A 21,958-nucleotide genomic window follows, 5' to 3' on the forward strand; every position below is an offset into this window, starting at 1 on the left:
AGCTAGCCAGCATTCATCAGAATTTGTTTGGATATTAATTTCCACAAACATTATGGAAGACAGGTTAAGAACCTCTCAAATTAACCCTGTCAAAATAGGAAAACTGAGTCCTTTTAATGGAACAGCCCATAAAGCCTCACATCCAGCCCAGGGTTTTTGCAGTTTATCCTCATTTGGACTATGACCAAAAGGTTGCTTTCTTTCCTAGAGATTCTGCAGAATTTTAGTATCAGAAATCCAGTGCAAACTGGCTTAAGCAAGAAAAGGGAATTTGTTGGCTCACATCACTAGGAGAAATACTGGGAGGCCCACAGGATCAAAAGAAGAGCTATAGAACTCCGGGGCCTGCAACCAGTGACTCAACGCAGGCAGTTATCCTTCTAGCTCTTGTGGAGCTAGCTCTGTCCATCATCTTCATGACTCGCTTTCTGGGCCTCATTCTTTACTATTACAATCATGCATTGGTTTGTGACCTTTAGTCTTTAAGCCAGAAGAGAGAAAAGTTGGGTCAGGTGTTTATTCCCAGGACAAGGAAGATGGGGTATAATGCTACGCCAGCCCTGGGTCACACAGCCACATTCCTGTTGCCAAAAGAAGGACCATGAAAAACCAATAGCCACTACTGCCCAGTACAGGCTCTGACTCGACCCCATTGTCAGTGGCCCAGACATGCACAGACCAACCATGTAAATGACCCCTGAAATATTGGAGATCCTAAAAAGGACAAGACAATGCCATAGTCCGTGGTAAGGCCCTGTCTGGGAACCATGGATTGGAGGGATTCCATTTGGCCAATATATTTCATGGAGTCTGGGAATTCATCTTATTATACCCAAGGTCCAGTGTCTTAGTCCACTGGCAAGAAAAGGGTCACATTGAATTTTTCCATTATAGATTTCACTTGTTCCCTAACTACTTGACAGTTGGAAAAAAGTTATTGGCAGAGCCATGAAGGCCAGGGATGACATGGAAAATAGATGTCCATTTCATGGACTCATGAGCAAGATTAAATTACAATAACAAAAGAGGTCAGAGCTTTTTACTTACTGCTACTTTCTGTGATTTATGGGCAGATTGTTGTTTTTTTGTTTTTAACTTTTCAAAGAAGGAATAATTTGTCAAGTTCATGAAAACCACATGTACTCAGACTCATTAATATTAGTGCCAAGGGTGAGTCTAGTTTTTAGACCATATAAATATGGATTGAGGTCAAGATCAGTCAGACTTGACTTTTGGAAGATGTAAGAGTGTGCTTCCTTTAAATATGTATATCGACACTGATGGTACCCTAGTAATTCTCCCAAAGAAGTCCTACGGAGGGCTCCCTGAGAACTTGGCCTGGGTACCATTCACAACTGCTCAGGGATGTACTCACAGCTGGTCACTTGGTCTTTGGCACTTCTTCATGGAGGGCCTTGTAGGTGCTAAGTGCTAGAAGAAATTGTGTAGGATTGTGTGTAAACCTGATCCTGCCTACATATAGCCTGGCTTAGGGCTCTCCCCTCAAGTAAGGAAGCAGCTCACATTTAAATTTAGATTGAGATCCAATATTAAAGGTGTAGGGTGTAGAGAAGTGAAGATAAAACTAACCATTTACCTGGTTGATGTCTCCCTGAGACAAAGGAGAGTATAGAGGGCAGGTACTCTGCTCTTGGTTCAGACAGACTTGGGTTTGACTCTTAGCAAAGACACTCCCTAACCTTGTGACACCTGGAAATTAGTTAACTTCTTTAAACCTTTGTTTTCTCAACTGTAAAATGGTCCTAATAATAATACAAACCCTATAAGGGTTGTTTGATGTGTTTTAATAAGATAATCCAAGTAAGACATTTAGCGTTGTGTGGGAACATTGCTTTAAAAACACTAGAGTAGTTGTAATAATCTTAGGAGTCGTGATTTTTTTGGTCCCTTGGGGTCTCCTTCCTACCGCGCACTCAACCTTTCCCAAGTGTCGTACAAAGAGCAAATCACTACCACCACCTAGGGGCAGCATGGGGTCTCTGGGCAGAGGCTTTAGAACTAGGCTGACCTGGGTTTATATGCAGGATTTAACTCTCAGAGAGCCAGTTCCTCTACTGTAAAATGAGATGCTAATACATTTTATGAGGATTAGAGATAATACATTTAAATGTGTGACAGATAATAAGCTCCACTGTAGGTTGGCTCTAAAAAAACTCCCCCCCGGCCATCTTTACCAGCTCAGTCATAGTGATGGTATAAGCGAGGAGCTCTAGAAGACAAATCTCAGCTGTCCTTGATGTCAGTTTTAGCCTCATTCTTACTGGCCCTGAGCCAGACTTCATTGCTTTAAGTCTGGCCTGAGTTCCTTCAAACCAAGGAAGACCTGAAAATGGGCACTGAAAATGGGCACTGCCGTTTAGAAGTACACTCTTCATAGAACTCATCCTGCCATGGGTGCCAATTAAGACGTAAGATAGAGTGCTATCTCAGCTCTACCGAGAGTGGATGCATAAGAATTACAAAGGCACACTAATATGGTTGTGATTTTGTATCCAGACTGGCAAGAAACATTTGCAAATAGAAGATTACTTTGATATAGAAAAAATGATGTTCCAAGGTCAAAGTTTCTTGAGGAAAGTTCTCTCCACTTCCGCCTGTACTGGAAAGCTACAAATCAATAAAAAGCTTGTATTTCCCCAAGTTACTGATTCTTCACATTACAGATTCTTCCCCTGATACCATTTCACACAGGTTCCTATTCAGGAGAGAAAAAAGTTGGGGGAAGTTTGAAAGCACTGACATCTGCTGACATTCTCCCTGCTTGTGTCTTGCAGCCTACTTCTGCTTCCTCCTGACTGCTCTGGGTGTGACAGCTGGTGCCCATCGCTTGTGGAGCCACAGGTCCTACAAGGCCAAGCTGCCTCTGAGGATATTTCTGGCCGCTGCCAACTCCATGGCTTTCCAGGTGGGGATGTAGGGTCCTTGCTGCTGTAGGGACCTAGAGCAGATGGCAGTGTGGGAGGAGGCATAGATGTGCTCCCAGTGGGGTGGACATCCCCCACGCCCATTCTAGGCCCAAGCACTCCCTGCCTGTGTCAACTTTTTATCCTTGTAGCTTTAGATACTATAAAATGTTGCTGGGGGGCTTTGAGCACCAAGGCATGCTAAACTACAGAGGAGGAAAGGAAATTCCTCCCTCCAGAGTCCATGCCCTAAACATGACCCGAAACCCTCAACATCTGTCTAGCTCTGATGAGGGCCAAGTTCTGTGCTGAGCATGCTATATGCATATCGCCTTTGATCCTCACAGTAACCCCACGAGCTAGGTGTTGTGCATGCCCCCATTTTACAGATGAGGAAACTAAGGCTTAATGAAGTTAAAGAACTTACCTAATTATCTGGCTAAAAACTGGTACATCCAGATAGGCAAACACAGTTCTGACTCCAAAGCCACTGCTTCTACAACACGTATTCCTGAGGTCACCCTTTAAGTTTGTGGTGAAAAGTCTATTATTCAATGTGGATTTGGAAGACTCAAGATTTAAGTCTTACTCTGATGGTTGCTAGCTGTGACTCACTCATCTCCAGTTTCTTCATCTGCAAAAATAAGAATATGACTTTACTTTCAGAGTTGTTATGAAATCATGATAAAAATGTAAATGGGGTCACAATTGTACTAGGATTGGGCCATATCCTTGAGGAGTGTGCCAGTCCTAGGCCATTTCCCACCACCTTGGGCACTTTCTGAGCTGCTGGAATTTTGGTTTGATCATGAATCTCTGTTTTCCCAATTCCTCATCTGATCCAGGCAGGGTGGGTGGGAACAATTTGTTTTCAAAATTTCTGCCAGTGTTATGAGGGCAGATGATTCAAGTCCTGTGTACTTTCACCCATTAGGAAGAAATGGCAATTCTCAAAACTGCTTTAGGGTCCAGGGAAACAGGCGACTCAAGAGCCTCTCTGTGACCCTCAGACGTGCAGTTCAGGTGGCCACCTCTGCAACAGGCCTCCCATCCCTACAAGACAGCCTGACCCTGAGCGTTTGTCTAAGTTGCCCTGTGTCTAAGAATTCATTTCCCAATTTTAGGCTTCCCTCCTGTTTGAGCATTCATAAAGCAAAAAGGATCTAGCACGATACATCACTCGGGGATCACAGTTCATATTATGAATATCTACCGGCTAATTCAAGCACAGTTGAGAATAGGCACCAGAGTCCTAGGAAGAAGCTGTTTGCACAGAGGAGCAGCTGGCAGCTTCTCGTTTTCATGTTCTTTTGCTGGCAATGGGAACTACGCTGCACTTTATTTGGACTTCAACAATCTTAGTTCAGTGTTGTGCTTTATTTATCATAACAATGGATTATGATAATGATAAGTTAGAAACTCATTAATTTAGGTCTTAGATGCTATTTAGGACTTAACTCAGTAATTTTCATTTATTTTGTTCAAGCAATTTATTATTTTACTACATGCTCATGTAGTTGTAAAGCATCTCTATCACCGGAATTTTTTCCAACATATATAACTTGAACTTGAGAGCCTAAACCTCTTTTCCAAATGAAACTGTTTGTTTATAACTCAACTTTTTTTTAATAATTACATTTTAATCTATTGAATTTTTTTAAATTAATTAATTAATTTATTTTTGGCTGTGTTGGGTCTTCGTTTTTCTGTGCGAGGGCTTTCTCTAGTTGTGGCAAGTGGGGGCCACTCTTCATCGCGGTGCGCGGGCCTCTCACTATCGCAGCCTCTCTTGTTGCGGAGCACAGGCTCCAGACGCGCAGGCTCAGTAGCTGTGGCTCACGGGCCTAGTTGCTCCGCGGCATGTGGGATCCTCCCAGACCAGGGCTCGAACCCGTGTTCCCTGCATTAGCAGGCAGATTCTCAACCACTGCGCCACCAGGGAAGCCCATAACTCAGTTTTTGAGAACCTAAGTTTCCGTTACAAAACATCACATGACAGAACATCACACTGTGATGTTAAATTTATTTTGTGGGGAAAGTATATTGTGGAGGAAAGTATCCAGGTCATTTAATAAATTCAGGCCATTTGCTGGATGTAGGCTTTTGTGCACATCTTTGTTCCTTCATCTGCAAAAGTTGGGGGGCAGGTAATAATATTTACCTCACATGGTTACTGGGAGGATGAAATAATGAATAATACATGCCTAGCTTATAGTAGCACTCAGTGAATATCGTTCCCCTCTTCTTTATGAGATTTGGCACACCATCTCATTCCTTTCTGTATTTTTGTGCCTATCATATAGAAAATACTCAGTGATTGTTAAATGAATGAATAATTTTATAAAGTATTTTCATAAATCATCAAATTTGAACTAAGCATGCTTCCTCCAGGCCCACATTTGTAGTGGATTTTTTTCATTAATTCAGCAAATATTTATTGAGCACCTACTATGTGGCAGGCACTGAACTAGGCATAGTGGGTACAATGATTTGCAAACACAGTCACAATCCTTGCCTTCATGGAGGCTTCCATCTAATGGGATATTAGATTTCCACAGTTTCCCAGTGGAAATAGTGCTTTATGGGTCTGCAGTTTTATAACAATGTCACTTAGACCTAGATGAGAGGTATCTGTAAGATCAGCAAAGGGCCAGCTTCCATACAATGCCTGTGTCAGAGGGAAAGAATTCAGTCAATTCAGATCACTTAACCCTAGGAAGAGAACCGCCTAGGAAAGAAAAAAATGTGCCGTGATCTGCCAGTCTAGGGTACTGACCTACAACCCTGACTTGATGCAGAGTCATTGATTCAGGTTACCTTTTATATCCCCTTGGGTTTTTAAAGATAGTTTCAAAGGTTCTCTTCTGCTTTCTTCCATCAGAATGGTCATGCCTTTGGCCAAAATGGACCAAGTCATGCCATGGTTCTCTCTGAGGATCAGCAGGGCTTTTGCTAGCTGCTGCAAACAAGATCTTGGTCATTAAGAGCAGTGGTCTTTTTGGCACCAGGGACTGCTTTGTGGAAGACAATTTTTCCACAGATAAGGGGGAGCGTGGATGGTTCAGGTGGTAATGCCAGCAATGGGGAGCCATGGGGGGCGGCAAATGAAGCTTCGCTCGCTCACCCGCTGCTCACCTCCTGCTGTGCGGCCTCATTCCTAACGGGCTGGGGACCGGTAGCAGTGGTTGGGGACCCCTGATTAAGAGCAGTTTTAAAATTGTGACTGAAACATTTGAACTTCCCTTTTCTCTTTGTTCTGTAGAGGACATATGTATGGCTCAGAGGGCAATAGTGGGAAAGGTGAGGTACTTTTAGTCTGAAAAGATGATGATGGGGCAGGAATGCCAGACAAGGAGCTGTAATAATCCTCTATCCCCTCCACACCCTTGCATTCAGCAAAGACCTCCTGAATTCCTCTCTCACCTGTTCTCCTTCCTTACCAGTAGGTTGCAAGTCAACCCAAAAGCTGCTTGCAGACTTCTTGTAATTTTCTCCTAGTCAAATATGGACCCAGGTAAGGGATTCCTGCCATCCAGTGGTCTCCAAGAGTTCAGTTTTCACAAAGTAGCCAGGACTTTGGATTTGTGCTGTCATGTTCATGCACACACCCCTGCTGGCTGCAGCTGGGTCTCTTGTGAAGTCAGTCCAACCAAAAGTACCTGTAGATGCTTAGGTCCCCTCCCTTACTGTCCACATTTACTCATCAGATCCTAGTAAAGAGGCATTGGATTTCAAGCTGTAAGGGAGCTAAAAAAAAATTAGTCTAAGTCCCCTTTGTTTTACAGAAGGATAAAGAGAGGCCCAAAGAATGTCAGTGACTTGTCAAAAGTCACACAGCTAGTTAGTGGATAGAACAGACTGAAACCTAAGTCTCCTGACCACCCCCCCAACCCCCGTCCCACGCATCTTTTGGCTTACCCATGGATGTTCTTATGTGATGCCCAACTGTGTGATTTGTAGACAACTTTTAATTTGGTCTTGTTCTTTATCCACCCCGACAGTCCCTGTCTTTAACTGGTATATTTAGACCATTCACATTTAAAGTGATTATTGATATAGGTGAATTAATATCTACCATGTTTCTGTTTGCTGTTCATTGCCCTTGTTATTTGTTTCTTTTTTTGTCTTTCACTCTTTTTCTGTCTTCCCTGGTTTTATTTGAGCATTTTATATGATTCTGTTTTCTTTCCTCTCTTGACATGTCAATTATACTTCTTTTCAAATTCTTTTTAGTGATTGCTCTAGAGTTTACAAAATACATTTAGAACTAGTCCAAGTCCACTCTCAAATAAATAACGCTGTACCACTTCACGGTACTGCACTAGTATTCCCACTTCCTCTTTCCTGTCCCTTATGACATTGCTGTCATTCATTTCACATATCCATAAGCTATAATCACCAAATTCATATTTGCTATTATTATCTCAAGCCAACTGTTATCTATTAGATCAATTAAGAATAAGGAACTTGAAGATTTTATTTTACCTTCATTTATTCATTCTCTAACACTCTTCTTTCTTTATGTAAATCTAAGTTTCCAACCTATGTTATTTTCCTTCTCTCTAAAGAACTTCTATCATTTCTTGCCAGGCAGGTCTACTGGTGACAACTCTCCTCAGTTTTTGTTTGTCTAAGTAAGTCTTTATTTCTTCTTCACTTTTGAAGAATAACTTTGCTGAGTACAGAATTCAAGGATGTGTGTTTTTCTTTCAACATTTAAAATAATTTACTCCACTTTCTTCTTGCTTATATGTTTCTTAAGAGAAATCTGGTGTAATTCTTATCCTCACTCCTGTATAGGTAAGGTGTTTTTTTCTCCCTTTGGTTTCTTTCAAGATTTTCTTTTTGTCTTCAGGTTGAATATGATATGCCTAAGTATAGATTTTTTGCTATTTATCCTGCTTGGTACTCTCTGACCCTCCTGAATCTGTGGTTTGGTGTCTGTCTTTAATTTTAGAAACATTTCTTTCAGCCGTTATTACTTCAAATATTTCTACTGTTTGTTTGTTCCTCCTTCCCTCTTGCCCACTCTCCTTTTCTCTCTCTCTCTCCCTCCCTCCTTCTTTCTTTGCTTCCTTCCATACTTCTTTCCTTCTCCTTTTGGTATTCCCATTACACACAACTTATACCTTTTATAATTGTCCTACAGTTCCTAGATATTCTGTTCCATCTTTTCTCTTCACATTTCAGTTTGAGAAGTTGCTATTGACAGCAACTTAGTCTTCAATTCCGTGATTCTTTCCTTAGCCATGTCCAGTCTAGTGATGAGCCCATCAAAAACATTTTTCATTTGTTACAGTTTTTCTGACTTCTAGCAGTTTCTTCTCATTCTTTCTTAGAGTTTCCATCACTCTGCTTATATTACCCATCTGTTCTGGTGTGTTGTCCACTTTTTCTATTAGAGCCCTTAGCATATCAATCATAATTGTTTTATTTATTTATTTTTAAAATTTATTTATTTTTGGCTGCATTGGGTCTTCGTTGCTGTGCGCGGGCTTTCTTTAGTTGTGGCAAGCGGGGGCTACTCTTCGTTGTGGTGCACAGGCTTCTCACTGCAGTGGCTTCTCTTGTTGCGGAGAATGGGCTCTAGGTGCGTGGGCTTCAGTAGTTTTAGCACATGGACTCTGTAGTTGTGGCTCGCGGGCTCTAGAGCGCAGGCTCAGTAGTTGTGGTGCACAGGCTTAGTTGTTCCATGGCATATGGGATCTTCCAGACCAGGGCTTGAACCCATGTCCCCTGCATTGGCAGGCAGATTCTTAACCACTGTGCCACCAGGGAAGTCCCCCATAATTGTTTTAAATTACCAGTCTGATAACTCCAACATCTCTCTCATATCTGAGTCTGGTTCTGATGCTTGCTTTTTCTCTTAAGATGGTATTTTTTTGCCTTTTGGCATACTTTGTAATTTTTTGTTCAAAGCTGGACATGATGTACTGGGTAACAGGAACTGAGGAAACAGGGCTTTAGTGTGAGGTTTTATGCTTATCTGGCTAGAAATTAGGCTGTGTTACCTTGTGCTATAGCTGCGGTGGTTTCCTCTAGTGGCCTTGTTTTTGTCCTTCCTTCGCTGTCTCTGGGCTTTCCTAGAGACTTCTTCTTAAACAGGAGTTAAGGCTTTCAGTTCTTTCAGTCAAATCCCCTGTTATTGTACAGGAGCCCTATCGACATGGAGGTGAGGGGGAGCATCCTCAGTCCTGTGACTAAGTCTCAGTCTTTTGTTGAGCTGGAGCTGAGTATTTCCCTCCCCCCAGGTTAGTCAGGCTTTGGTAAAACCCCAGTTGATTAAGCTCTGGTAAAATCATTTCTCTTGAGGACAGATCTTGCTAAGGGGAACAGAGAGATCTGCCTTGAATTGCAGAATGGTTACTTTTCTCCCCCTCCTGCTGGAAGAGCAAGGGGATTTTTGTCAGTTGATCATAGTGAGAACCTGGTAGGCATCCTGGAGGTAAAATTCATGAAAGTATCGGGGCACCTGGACTGTCCCCTAGGAGCTTTTAACTCTCAAGCTCGTCCACACTAAACCTCCAGCAATTCATCAATTACACCTTAAAGTATTCCTACCCATCCTGGTGCCAGCTGCAGCCTTTTCCTCTTGGACCTCTGCTCCTGCTAGACTGTGATTCTCCGTAACTGCCTGTCCGTCTCTCTAGTTTTTGGTGCAGCAGTTTGCCCCATGACCTCAATTCTCTGATAGATCTAAGAAGACTTGTTGATTTTCAATTTACTTGGCTTTTTTCTCTTGTTGCAAGGATGGAAGTAAATACTTCCAAGCTCTTTACGTGTCAGACCGGGAAGTGGAAGTTACAGTGTGATTCATAAGTATGTCAAGCGAAACACAAGGTCATGGGCCATGAACTTTGGCAGGTATATAACAACAAAACAGCAACAATTATTGAGCACTAACTACATACCAGCACTTCATTATGTATTTCAGTGATCTGACAATACCTGTAAAAAGTAAATACTGTTATTTTCCTCATTTGATAGATGAAAGAAAGAGGCTACGTAACCTGTCCAAGGACATACAGATTTAAGACTAAGACATATAGAAGGGGGATGCACGTGCAGGCAGCTTGACTCCAGAGGCCACACTGTCACTGCAATGCCCTAATGCCTGTCCCAGGATCAAAGTGTCTATTTGTCCTTTCATTTGGTAAATACGTGCACTAAGCATCATTCCCAGCACTGGAGAAAAAGACGAACAAGATCCTTATCCTCATTAATGTGTATGTTCCAGTGGGAGAGAGAGCAAATAAATAAGCAAATGAATAAACAAGTTTATTCAGAGAGAGAGAAGAAGATGAAGAATTTAAACACAGTGATAAAGAATGCCAGGGAGGGCGGCTTCTTTAGAGAGGATGATCAGGGAAGATGTCGTCGCTGAGGAGGTGACATTAAAGCTGAGACCTAAGGTAGGGAACAGGTATGGGAAGAGCATTCCAGACAGAAGGAGGAGCCGAAAGTGGGAACAAGTATGGTGCGTTCAAGGAGGAGCAAGATGGCCCGTGTGGCTGGTCCAAGTGAGTGAGGGAGAAGATGGTCATAGGAGAGGCCCGAGAGGGGGGCAGGGCCACACCAGTGAAGGGCTCTGTCAGGCATAGCAAGCAGTTTGGATATTATTTTAAAAGCCCTGGAAAGGAACTGCAAGATTTTAGGCAGGGGAGCGACATGCCTCATGCATTTCAATGGCAAAAGTGAGCCTCAGACCACCGTCATGAGACCTGGGAGATGTTGTACCAGATTCAGGACGGTGGACCCACCCCCAAGGCTGGGTCTCCATGGGGAGAGCCTGTCGAGGAGGGAGACAGCATGCTGAGGCAGTGCCCTCGAGGACAGCTCAAGGTGTTAGCAGCAGCGTGGAGTGGCCGTTGGTTAGAAGGAGAAAAAAACATGCCGTGGACTCAAGAGTCCTGAAGCTTGCATGGCACCCCGTGCAGGTCTGACTCTCAGGGCAGAGATCCCGTTTCAGGGTGTGCCGTCTTCCCTAACAACCACCCTGAGCTTCAGATGTACAGCCCTTCTTCCGCATGGCAGAAACAGGTTCACCTTCCTCTGGCAAGATGGGTAGATGTGGTTGGTTTCCTCCTGCTGTGTCAACAGGCAGCGGCAGAAGTGGTCCTGACCCCAATGTCCCGAGAAGCCTTCCTGGTGTGGTTTTGGAAGATGACTTGCACACCTGCCTCACATCATCTCCTTCTACAGCATCTTGCCCTCCTGGGCACCTTTGGAGTCAAGTAGAAAGGACAAATAGCTTGGCTGTCTCTGAGCTCTGGTGATATATGGAGTCATCAAAGCGTTGTTGTATACATGCTGCTTTCTGACTCCATCCGTATTGCGGGATACTCTGACAGATGATGGGGTGGAGGTGGGAAGCAGGAGAGAGAAGAAACTCTCCCGGGGCTGCTGCATGAGGCCCAGCATTTTCCCTCTGTGCCTGCCTGGTAGGATTAACCACACTTCCTACCAATAAAAATGTCCCTTTTAAAGTAGAGATTAAGATGGCTCCACCCCCCTGAGATGCTTCACCTCCTTCTTTGTTGTGGGTCTAGGTCAGTGGAAGCAGGTGACATGAGTGAAACCACCTCAAGGGAACAAAAAGGTGATAGCCTGGGGTGTCCTGAGAAGAGAGAGCAATTCTGTAGATGGACGTGCCAACCAGTAGGGCTAGTCCGGCTCTCATGTTGCCCTCCCCAAATATAGCAGAGACTCTTTATACAAACCTTACCCTCTTTGTAGTACAACGCATGAATTCCTTGATTAAATTTAGTCAAGGCTATTAAATTTTGTAAACAAAAAGTGATATACTTTAAAGGCATACAGAGAGTTTTTATTGAAAGAAATACTTGGTAAATAAAGTCGAGGGTATTTTTGCAAACAAATAGCTCCACACCTACATTGGATAAAAGATACTCTTATTTAAGATGAATTCCACCTGCAGTCCTGCAGTCCTGTCAATTTGGAATCTATTCTGAAACATATTTTCAAGCTAAATGTTTCATTCTGCCTTCTTTTCACACAGAAGATGTTGAGTAGCGCACAGGCAGGGCATCCCCTTACCCGTGTTCTTCCCCTACTCCCCCCCAGCCCCCTAAATCCCCACTCCCTCGCCAATCTCTCCTGAAACCACAAAAGGTTGGAGCTGAGGGACCTTAGAAACTAAGTCTAATCCCTTTTCTAACAACTAAAAGAACTAAGGGCCAAATATCTGTGAATATTTTTGTTTGCTTATTTTTCCACACTGTCTCCAGAAATGCTTATGGGAATTGAAGGAGACCGTGTCACAATGCAATTCCTTGACAAGCTACTTCTTCCTGTACCTGCCACCAAGTATTTGGGCTGAGCTAGCATGTTGTCACTGCTTATTCTTCATTCCACTGCTATCCTGCCAGACACTCTTATGTTGCTGCTTTCTGGGTTTCCCAACCCACTGATTATTTTGCATTTTGGATGATTTCTCTCCCAGCTGCCTTCATTTGCATTTTTCCTAAATCAAATCTCATTGTGATAATTTCTATTCATATTTCTAACCTCTTTAGATCCATTTGTGTTATTTCTCTGTCCTCAATGATGTCTGCAGCACCTCCTAACTTGGCACCAACCAAAAATGTTATTAAATGTGTACGCCTTGTTCCCAGTCATTAATGAAGGTGCTAAATAAAGCTAGATCTAACAGATCCATTGGGGCCTTCCATTAGCTGCCTCCCCTCACCCCATCCCCATAGATATTGAGCTGTTTTTCATCTTTGGTTCTTGTTTATTAAGGTTCAAGCTTTTCATTAAGGTTCAAGCTTTTCAATCATCCTGTCCTAGTTCCTACTAGCACCAACCAGAGCTCTTGTCACACAAATGTTTCAAGGATGCTGTTTTACATGCTTTATTAAGCTCCAAAGGTACGAGCGCTATAGAGGTCAATTGAATCAACAATTTTAATTAACGGTAAAATTTATAGTTTCATATGCCAGAGGAAATTTTTAGCCTTGCTTTTAAAAACTCTTCTAGAAAGCAGACACATTTGATTATCTTTCTCTCTCCTATTTATTCTTCTATAGCTTTTGGTGTAAATCTGCTGGTTAATTCTCTTTGAATTTAAAGGTGCATAAACCATTATGTGCTTGTGAGGAACACAAGTGATATATATGAAATGGTCCTTGTCATGAGGAGCTTATGGTCGGGGAGAGCAGGCTAGACCTAAGTATAACGAGGAGAGACTCTAACCAGACAATGTGGGATTAAATTGCTTGAAAGCTTCATACTGACTCTTAGGGCTGCAAAAATAGGAATGTGAATTAGGATGTTAAGATAAAGCCTAATGCAGAAGGGAAGTTTTGAGCTGAAAACTCAAAAGGTAAAAAGGATTTGCATAGGCAAGGAAGAAGTGGGGGAACATAGGGAAACATCTGAGCTAAGGTAGAGAGAGAGGAATGATAGTGACATACTGTGTGGGGTCTCGGAGCAGTAGAAGATCGGTCTGATTGAAGAAAGAATCTGACTGGTGTAACGTCAGTTTGCAAATCCAGTTGGCTGTATGACATCTCTCACTGGATGTCTCTTGGGCATCTCAAAATCAATGTGCCCAAAATTAAAGTTGTGACTCTACCCTCTCTCCCCAAACTACTTCTCTCCTAGTTTTCCCCACCAGAAATCTGGGTGTCATCCATGATTTCTCTAGTCCCCTAATCACCCCTCATCCAATCTTTTAGCCAAGCTCTTTAAGTTCTACTGCTCAGTTCTATCTTGAATCTGAATAATTCTCATTTCTGCCACTCTCTAGTCCAAGCCATGACTGTTTCTTGCCTGGACTACTACAGAAACCCCAGCACTTGCCCCTCTCCTTACCGCAGCTGGAGAGAACTTACTGAAAATTAAACCACTCTCTAGCAAGAAAAGAAAATCTTTCAGTGGCTGAGCATTGCCTTTGGAATGAAATCCAACCTTGTGATCATGGCATAGAAGCCCTGGTGTGATCAGGCTTTATACACCAGTGCTCTGTTTCTACCCCACGTGGGTGTACTTCAATATGACTGTAATACTAACCATTTGAGTTGGCTTCAGATCCACAAAGAAAAGCCCCAGTCCTCCACATGGATGCCCGTGCTTCAGATCCAGCCACGAGCAGGGGTCTCCAGGCCCCCCGTATCTACAGACTCAGGGCTTCCCACAATTCCCTCATGTTCAGTAATTCGCTAGAACAACTCACAGAACTGAAGAAAGTGCTATACTTACTATTACAGTTTTATTATAAAGGATACAAATCAGGACCAACCAAATGGAAGAGACACACAGTGGGAGGTCTGGGAGGATCCCTCATCCAGAGTTTTCTCGCCTCTCCCCGTGGAGTCAGCTCGCGTCACCTTCCCTGCACATCAGTGGGTTCATCAGCCAGGAAGCTCCTCTGAGCCTCAGTGTCCAGAGCTTTTACTAGAGTTTTATTAGAAAGGCGTGATTGATTAAATCACTGGCCATGTGACTGAGCTCAATCTCCAGTCCCCTTCCCCTACCAAAGGGCCAACCCTCTAATCACATGCTTGGTCTTTCTGGTGACCAGCCCCAATCCTGAAGCTATCCAGGGGTCTCTACTGAGTCACCTCATTAGCATAATGATGTCACTCCTATCACAGGAAATTCCAACAGTTTCTGAATCTCTGTACCAGGAACCACTGGGGACAAAGACCAGGTATATCTTTATTTCACCACAAAACCTCCCAGACCTCATCTTGCACCACTCTTGCCCTCCATGCACAGACATGCTGGTCTTCTCTTAGCCCCGGACTGTTCCACGTCCTTCCCTCTCCCTGAGACAATTCCCTTCTCCCTCTCTCACTCCCACCCAACTCCCACATCCTAAGATTACCTGATCAGAAAGTCCTCGCCGATCTCAATGTCACCCTTGTATCTCCCCATACTTATTTGCTCATAGCACCTGATTTTATCTATGTTTGTCCCCTCCATAAAATATAAGCTGTTTGAGGACATAGCCTTGATTGTCTTGTTCCTTCTTTACCTTCTAGCACATACCAACATTCAGTATATATTTGTCAAATTAAAGAATAAATAAAGTGGGAAAGATAAGAATATTCGGGCCAGTTGAAGCTATTTGGTCGCTAAGAAGAAGAAATGTTTAGGCTTGATGAGAAAAGTAATACAGAGAGGTTGTCAAATCAGAAGCAAGAGAATGATAGGTTTGGGGGACAAATGAATATGGGGAGTATGATTGCAGTGTACCAAATGTATTGTGGAGGGGAAAGAACTAGAGGCAGGAGGCTTTAGAAGGCTATTACAGGAGTCCAGGTAAACTGATGAAAGTCTGAACAAGGGTGGTGATGTAGGAATGGAGTGAAAGGGGAAAATCTGAGATTTTTAAAGAACGATGCCCTTGACAGTTTCTTTTAGCTTTAACTTTTTATTTTGAAATAGTTTCAAACTGACAAAAAAGTTGTAAAAATACCATGAAGAACCCCTGTACACCCCTCACCCAGATTCATTAATTGTTAACACGTTGCCTCATTTGCTTTATTATTCTCTTTCTCCGTCTGTGTGTAGTATATGCAGTCTTCTTGTTATTTTTTTCCTGAATCATTTGCAAGTAAGTTATAAACTTCATGCCTCTTCATCCCTAAATACTTCAGTGTGCATTTCCTAGTGGGAAAGACATTTCACAGGAACACAGTACACGTGCCAACACCAGGGAATTTAATGTTGATACAATACTATATTCAGGATTCTAGCCCAGGAACCAGTTCAGGATCCTGCATACCAGTGAGTTGACCTGTCTCTTTAGTTCCCCTTCATCTGGAATAGTTCCTTGGTCTTTCTTTGGTGTTATGACATTGACATTTTTGAAATGTGCAGACCAGTCATTTTGCAGAATGCTCCTCATTTTTGGTTTGCTCGTGTTTCCTCATAACTACACACAAGATTGTGCATTTTGGGCAGGAATGCTACATTAATGATCTTGTGTCCTGAGCATCAAACAAGAGGCACATGGTATCACTCTGTCATATTATTGGTGGTATGAACTTCAATCACTTAGTTAAGGTGGTGTCTACCCGGTTTCTCCACTGTAAGATTACTATTTTTCCATTGGTAATTAATGAGTAATTTATGCTGAGATCCTATGAGCCTATGTAATATGTTTTTTTTCATCAACCTTTTACCCAATAATTTTAGCACACCTTGGTGAGTCTTGCCTGAATTGGTTATTGCCATGGCACCTGCAAAGTGGTGATTTTCTAGCTCCATTATTTCTTCCACATTTGTTGGTTGGCATTTTACTTCTTGTTTATTTATTTATTATGGGCTCATGGGTTCTTATTTTATTAAATGGATTTTAATACATTCCTGTTATTATTCGTCTTAATGCCCCAAATTATTCATCAAATTACCCCAGTTTGTTCAGTGGGAGGCACTACAGATGGACTCCTGTGTCCTTTTGACATGTCCCCATCAGTTTTTGAGCAATTCCTTACTTTCTGGCGTAACAAAATATACCAAGTTCCTCTTGTGCTTCTCCTGCCTTTGTCCCAGCACCAGCCATTTCACCAAAGAGTCCTTATTCCTTTTTAGTGGGGAATGGTATTTAAAAACCAAGATCTTGGAGTGAGATGTGTCCATGGCTACTGGGCTGTCATTGTTTTCCAGGCCCTTTCTTCCCCGAAATTTTGATTCATGGAGTGAAGGAGATCTAGGTTAGGAGACTAAACAATGGTCACATCACAGACCAAAATCCTCCAAAACCCAAACTGGAAAGATTCACAGAAGGCAAACTAGTCTACCAAGAGGATTACCCAAACCATCTTTAAAATGTGTGTTAAAAATGTGTTTTAAAAAATATGTGTTGGACTTCCCTGGTGGTGCAGTGGTTAAGAATCCACCTGCCAACGCAGGGGACACGGGTTCGAGCCCTGGTCTGGGAAGACCCCACATGCCACGCAGCAACAGAGCCCATGCACCATAACTACTGAGCCCGTGTGCCACAACTACTGGAGCCTGCGCCGTTAGAGCCCATGCTCCGCAACAAGAGAAGCCACCGCAATGAGAAGCCCGCACACCTCAACGAAGAGTGGCCCCCACTCGCCACAACTAGAGAAAGCCCACGCGCAGCAACGAAGAGCCAATGCAGCCAAATATATAATTAATTAATTAATTAATTAATTAAAAATATAAAATAAAACATATGTCTTACTCAAATACATTCTTGTTGTAAGAGATAAATACTGGAGTAACAAAAGAAAATCTGAGACCCCCTTTCTTACTTTGCAATCTTTAAGTTTTGTCAACACTTTTTTAAACTGCTAAAGTTGGCTTTTCAACATTTGCCTGGCTCCTAAAACCTCCCCAGGCTGAGTGGCACAGGAGGACTAGGTAGCAAGTGGGAACTTGTTCTCTCGAAGCTGCAATTTGCCAGGTGGTGAAGACTGCTGCCAGGCTTTTCTTGGGGACTTTCTGGGCTCTTCTTACAGACTGCCAGTATTATCTGGAGGGAAATCAATACTGACCCAGTATCAACAGTGGGGAAAGCACCGAATGTTCTTCACTGTTTGAATAGTACAGTGTTGGCATCTGAACTGGGGGAGATGAAATTCAGACCCCAGAGACTGAGATAAAGTCTATTTCAAATGAGCCTTAGGGTCCCTAAAGAGTGGAGGCCACAGCATCTTTCCCTCTTTGACCCCCTTGATAAAACGACTCTTTTCTCAGACAGGACATCATTACTCACAAGACACACAAACACACACACACAAACATGCACACACGCATGCATATACACACGTTCTACTCTAAAACTTGCCTATTGAAGCTAACATGTTGGTCCTAGTTTCTTTTTCACTACTGACTGAAAACAAAGATGTATTATGAATACAAGTGGAATTCCCTTTGGCTATGTTTTGAAGCCACCTGGTAAACTTTCCCTTTTGGAATTTTTAGCAGCCACACAATTGAATTATGTTTCAGAACAACCACACTGGTGTCTGGTCAGAAGCAAGCATCTGTTTGCAGCTATGCTAGGGGAAAGCCAGTCACTGGTTCTGGTCTCAGATCTGTTGACTGGGACAAGCTAAATGCTGTTTAACTTGGCCTTCATCTTGCTACCCAGAGCAAATTACATGGGCCTTAAAAGACAGTTTCCCCTACTGCCATTTAAAGGACTTGATCCAAGAATTTATTCTGAACATAAAAGGAAGTTGGGGAAGAGTAGTTTTGACAGAGTGGGTCGCTTCAAAATCTGCTTCAGTGGAACTTTTGAGATTGATTACCTTTTCTCAAGTCCCAGAGAACACACAAAGGCTGCGCTTATGGAGAAGAATCACCACATGATCAATTTCAATTTCTACAGTCTCAGCAGGGATCCCATTTAGGGATATTATCTATGATGGAGAGTGAAGTAATAGAGGTACAACACAAAGGATGGGTTTAAGTGAGGGCACTGTCACCCTGGTTGCGGTGTGATTGGTTGGTTAGTGCTAATAAGAACAAAGATAGGAGAAGGGTGACATAAATACACTATCATGTGTAAAACAGATAGCTAGTGGGAACCTGCGGTATAGCCCAGGGAGCTCAGCTCGGTGCTCTGTGATGGCCTAGATGGGCGGGATGGGGTGGGGTGGGAGGGAGGTCCAGGAGGGAGGGGATATATGTATACATATAGCTGATTCACTTCATTGTACAGCAGAAACCAACACAACATTGTAAAGCAATTATACTCCAATTAAAAAAAAAAAGGCAGAAAAGGTAACAGAAAAAAAAAAAGATATATCACTGACTGGATTACTAGACGAATATTACTGCTTCGTAGTTTTTCCTAACCTGGGGCTGATGGCAGAAGCTGGGTTATTTTGATTCCAGAGTATAGAAATTTAAAAATAATCTGTTTCCCTCATATTACAAAAGAAAAACTTGATTATTATAACAACGTAGACAGTACAGACAAACTGAAAGAAAAAATTAAAAATCACCCACTGCCCCACTCCCTACGGAGAACAGCTGTAAACATGTTGACTTATACTTTTAAATTTTTCTGTGCTCAAATACATATTTTTATTAAGAATGCACTCATTACTGCATCCTTTATTTTGAAAACTGTCTTTCACTTAACTACCTTCTACCTCATCTCTCCACGTCAATACTACAATATCCCTTTTTGTGAGTTTTTAAATACAAAACCAACAGATGCTCTTGTTAAAAATTTCTGAGTATAGAATAAAATGTAAAAGTATTTCTCCTACTTCCCAGTCTTACCTCCCCTAAGGTAACCCTAAGACTTCTTCTTAATATTTCTCTTTAGAAACTTTCTATGTACACACATGCGCGCACACACACACACACACACACACACACACACACAGAGTATTCAATTAACTAATGTATCACAAGGTACAAAGTCAAATCCTCTTATGTGGAAATTCAGGGTTTTTCCAAGTTTTCACTTCAATGAGCATCCTTGTGATTAAATATTTGTGCACAGCCATGATTATTTCCTTAAGATAAACTCCAGAAAATGAATTGCACAATTTTAGCACTTTTAATACATGCAGCACATTTACCCTTCACATGGTTTGTGCCAATTTCTCACTCTCACCCATAGTCAACATTGAATTTTTAAAAACCTTTAAAAGTATAACACATACAGAAAAGTGTCCAAACCATGGGTTAGCCCTGTGTCCAATATGCTGGCCACAAGCCACATGTGGCTACTGAGTACTTGACATGTGGTTGGTCCAAGTTGAGGTGTGCTGGCATTGTAAAATACAAGCCCAGTTTCGAAATATGGGTACAGAAAAATATCATATAAAATATATCATTAATGATTTTATGCTAATAATATATTGAATGATATTTTGGATGTAGTATGTTAAGTAAAAATATATGATTAAAATTGATTTTTTACTTGTTTATTTTCACTTTTTTAGTGTAGCTACTAGGAAAATTTAAATCACATATGTGGCTCACAATTGTATTTCTCTTGGACAGCACAAAGTAGGACCTGGTATGGCTTCTTGGGTAATAAAACCTGCCACTGAGGGGTATACTCCTGATTGGCTCTCTTCCTCTCCTGCTCCCCCGACCCCACCCCTGCCTGTGCCTCAGTTACAGCTAGCGCTCTTAGAACTAATGTAGCTCCCTTCACCACAACAATTCTTTGTCAGCAGTGATCAATAAACACAGGGTGAGTGTCCACTATTGAAGGTAATAGGGTATTAAGACCGTGATCTACCAGAACCGACCGTTAAGTACAAACTTGAAGTTGCAAGTTGAATCATTTGTTAATTGATTTGTTAGAAAGTGTACGTACTTAGGCTTCAGGAATTGCTGCTGAGTCCAGCATCATGCCCCTATTAAAATGTGCACGCAGAACATGGACAGACGGAATACGCACACTTGACGAGTCAGTTCATTGATGGAAGGTCACCATCTCTTGTCAGCCCTCAGCTTTCCCTTCCTCACATATTGACTGTACTAAACACACCCTCGGTACACACACCTTTTCATCAAACACAAATGCTGTTCCCAGGTTGGCTTCCACACCCAATCACTTCAGGGTAGAAGCAAAATGCAGATAAGTAGGAAGAAAAAGGCCCAGAGACGAGCGTGTGAATCTTACTTCCTTTCTGCCCTATTGTTGGCTTACATCTTGTTCTATGAGTCACTTTTTCACTGGACTCAGCTTTAGAGTTTAAAAAAAAAAAAGATTTTTAAAAGTACATCTTAAAGTATTTTTGGCTCGATTGTTTGCTCGATTATTTGGAATGTGGCCCAAATCCTTGCTTCATTCCACTGCTTCAGTCAAAGTAGCTTCTGTCTGGAAGGTATTCAGGTAAGAGGGATTAATATAAAGAAATATCTCTGTTCCAACTTGTCCTCATCATCATTCTTTTGTTGTTCTATCATTCTTAATTTTATGAGAATAACATTTCTAGCCCTTTGGAACTCTCCACTTAGAGTTTTTATAAAATTGCATTGCAATAAATTCAAGAACCAACATAACCTTTTCACAAGGAAAATGAGACTTCTCTTTAAAAGACTCTCCCTCCCCTAAACTTGAAGAATAAGGGAAATATCTTGTGGAAACGAGTGTGAACTAAGAACCTAAGGAGCACCATCTTTGTTCCGTTACTGGTTTGACTTACTAGATGAACTTGAATACATGTCTTCTAAACCTTAATTTTGCCATCTGTGAACTAGGGACAGAGTGTTCCCCCTCCTTCCTGTGTTTAGTTGGGTTTGCAATGCAAGCAATAAACTGGATGCAAAAGTAATAAATTATTCCTTAGGCTGCAGTGGTCTTGACATTTGAAATTCCTTCCAGACTCCAGATTCTGTGATTATAAATAATAAATGCTTTCACTCTTTCCAACCACTGTGTTTCAACACACTGGTAAAATTTAAAGACCTCTTTCTTATCGCAGTAAGCCAGGCTACAATTTTTGCCTTACACAGATTGCTAAGCACTTTTTTCCCTCTTTATATTCAAAGCTGAGCATATACTTCTTAAGGTCTTTCTACCTTCCCTCTTTCTGTCCCATTACCCAAGGGTTAAGCAAATTTTAAAAGTTTTCAATGGTGCTATAAAATGAACAAGGTTGAGTTGCCTTCCAGCAGCACTGGGTGAGCCAGAGAGACAAAAAACTCCATGAAATATTTTTTGGTTAAAAGAACTGTTAAAACTTTGAGGATAAAACAGTTCTCTCTCTTCTCATCAGCATGAAGCCAATATCTGTGAAATGGCAGATTCCTAATGAAAGCATGACTAAGTACTGAATAGTATGGTATAAAACATTATTACCTTTTTTTTTTTAAAAAAGAGCTTATACACTATATATATTTATTTTTATTTTCAGATTATAGTTGGCCCTTGAACAACTTGGGGGTTAATCCATCTGTAATTTATCGTTGGCCTTTCCTATCTGCAGTTCCTTTACATCCTCGGATTCAACCAACCTCAGACCGTGAAGTGCTATAGCATTTACTATTGAAAAATATCTGTGTATAAGTGGACCTGCACAGTTCAAACCCGTGCTGTCCAAGGGTCAACTGTA

General features: G+C 41.9%; 1 protein-coding gene across 1 annotated transcript in view; it reads left to right on the forward strand.

The window, feature by feature from the left end:
* LOC309661807 (stearoyl-CoA desaturase 5) overlaps positions 1-21,958 on the forward strand; it is a 144,562-nt gene that overhangs the window by 76,892 nt on the left and 45,712 nt on the right. Inside the window, exon 2 of the mRNA XM_082463918.1 lies at positions 2,796-2,926. Coding sequence (XP_082320044.1) covers positions 2,796-2,926 — 131 coding nt within the window. The remainder of the gene's footprint in view (positions 1-2,795; positions 2,927-21,958) is intronic.

The sequence above is a fragment of the Balaenoptera physalus genome (assembly GCF_965194825.1).
Source record: "Balaenoptera physalus genome assembly, chromosome: 5".
In the NCBI taxonomy this organism is placed as follows: Eukaryota; Metazoa; Chordata; class Mammalia; order Artiodactyla; family Balaenopteridae; genus Balaenoptera; species Balaenoptera physalus.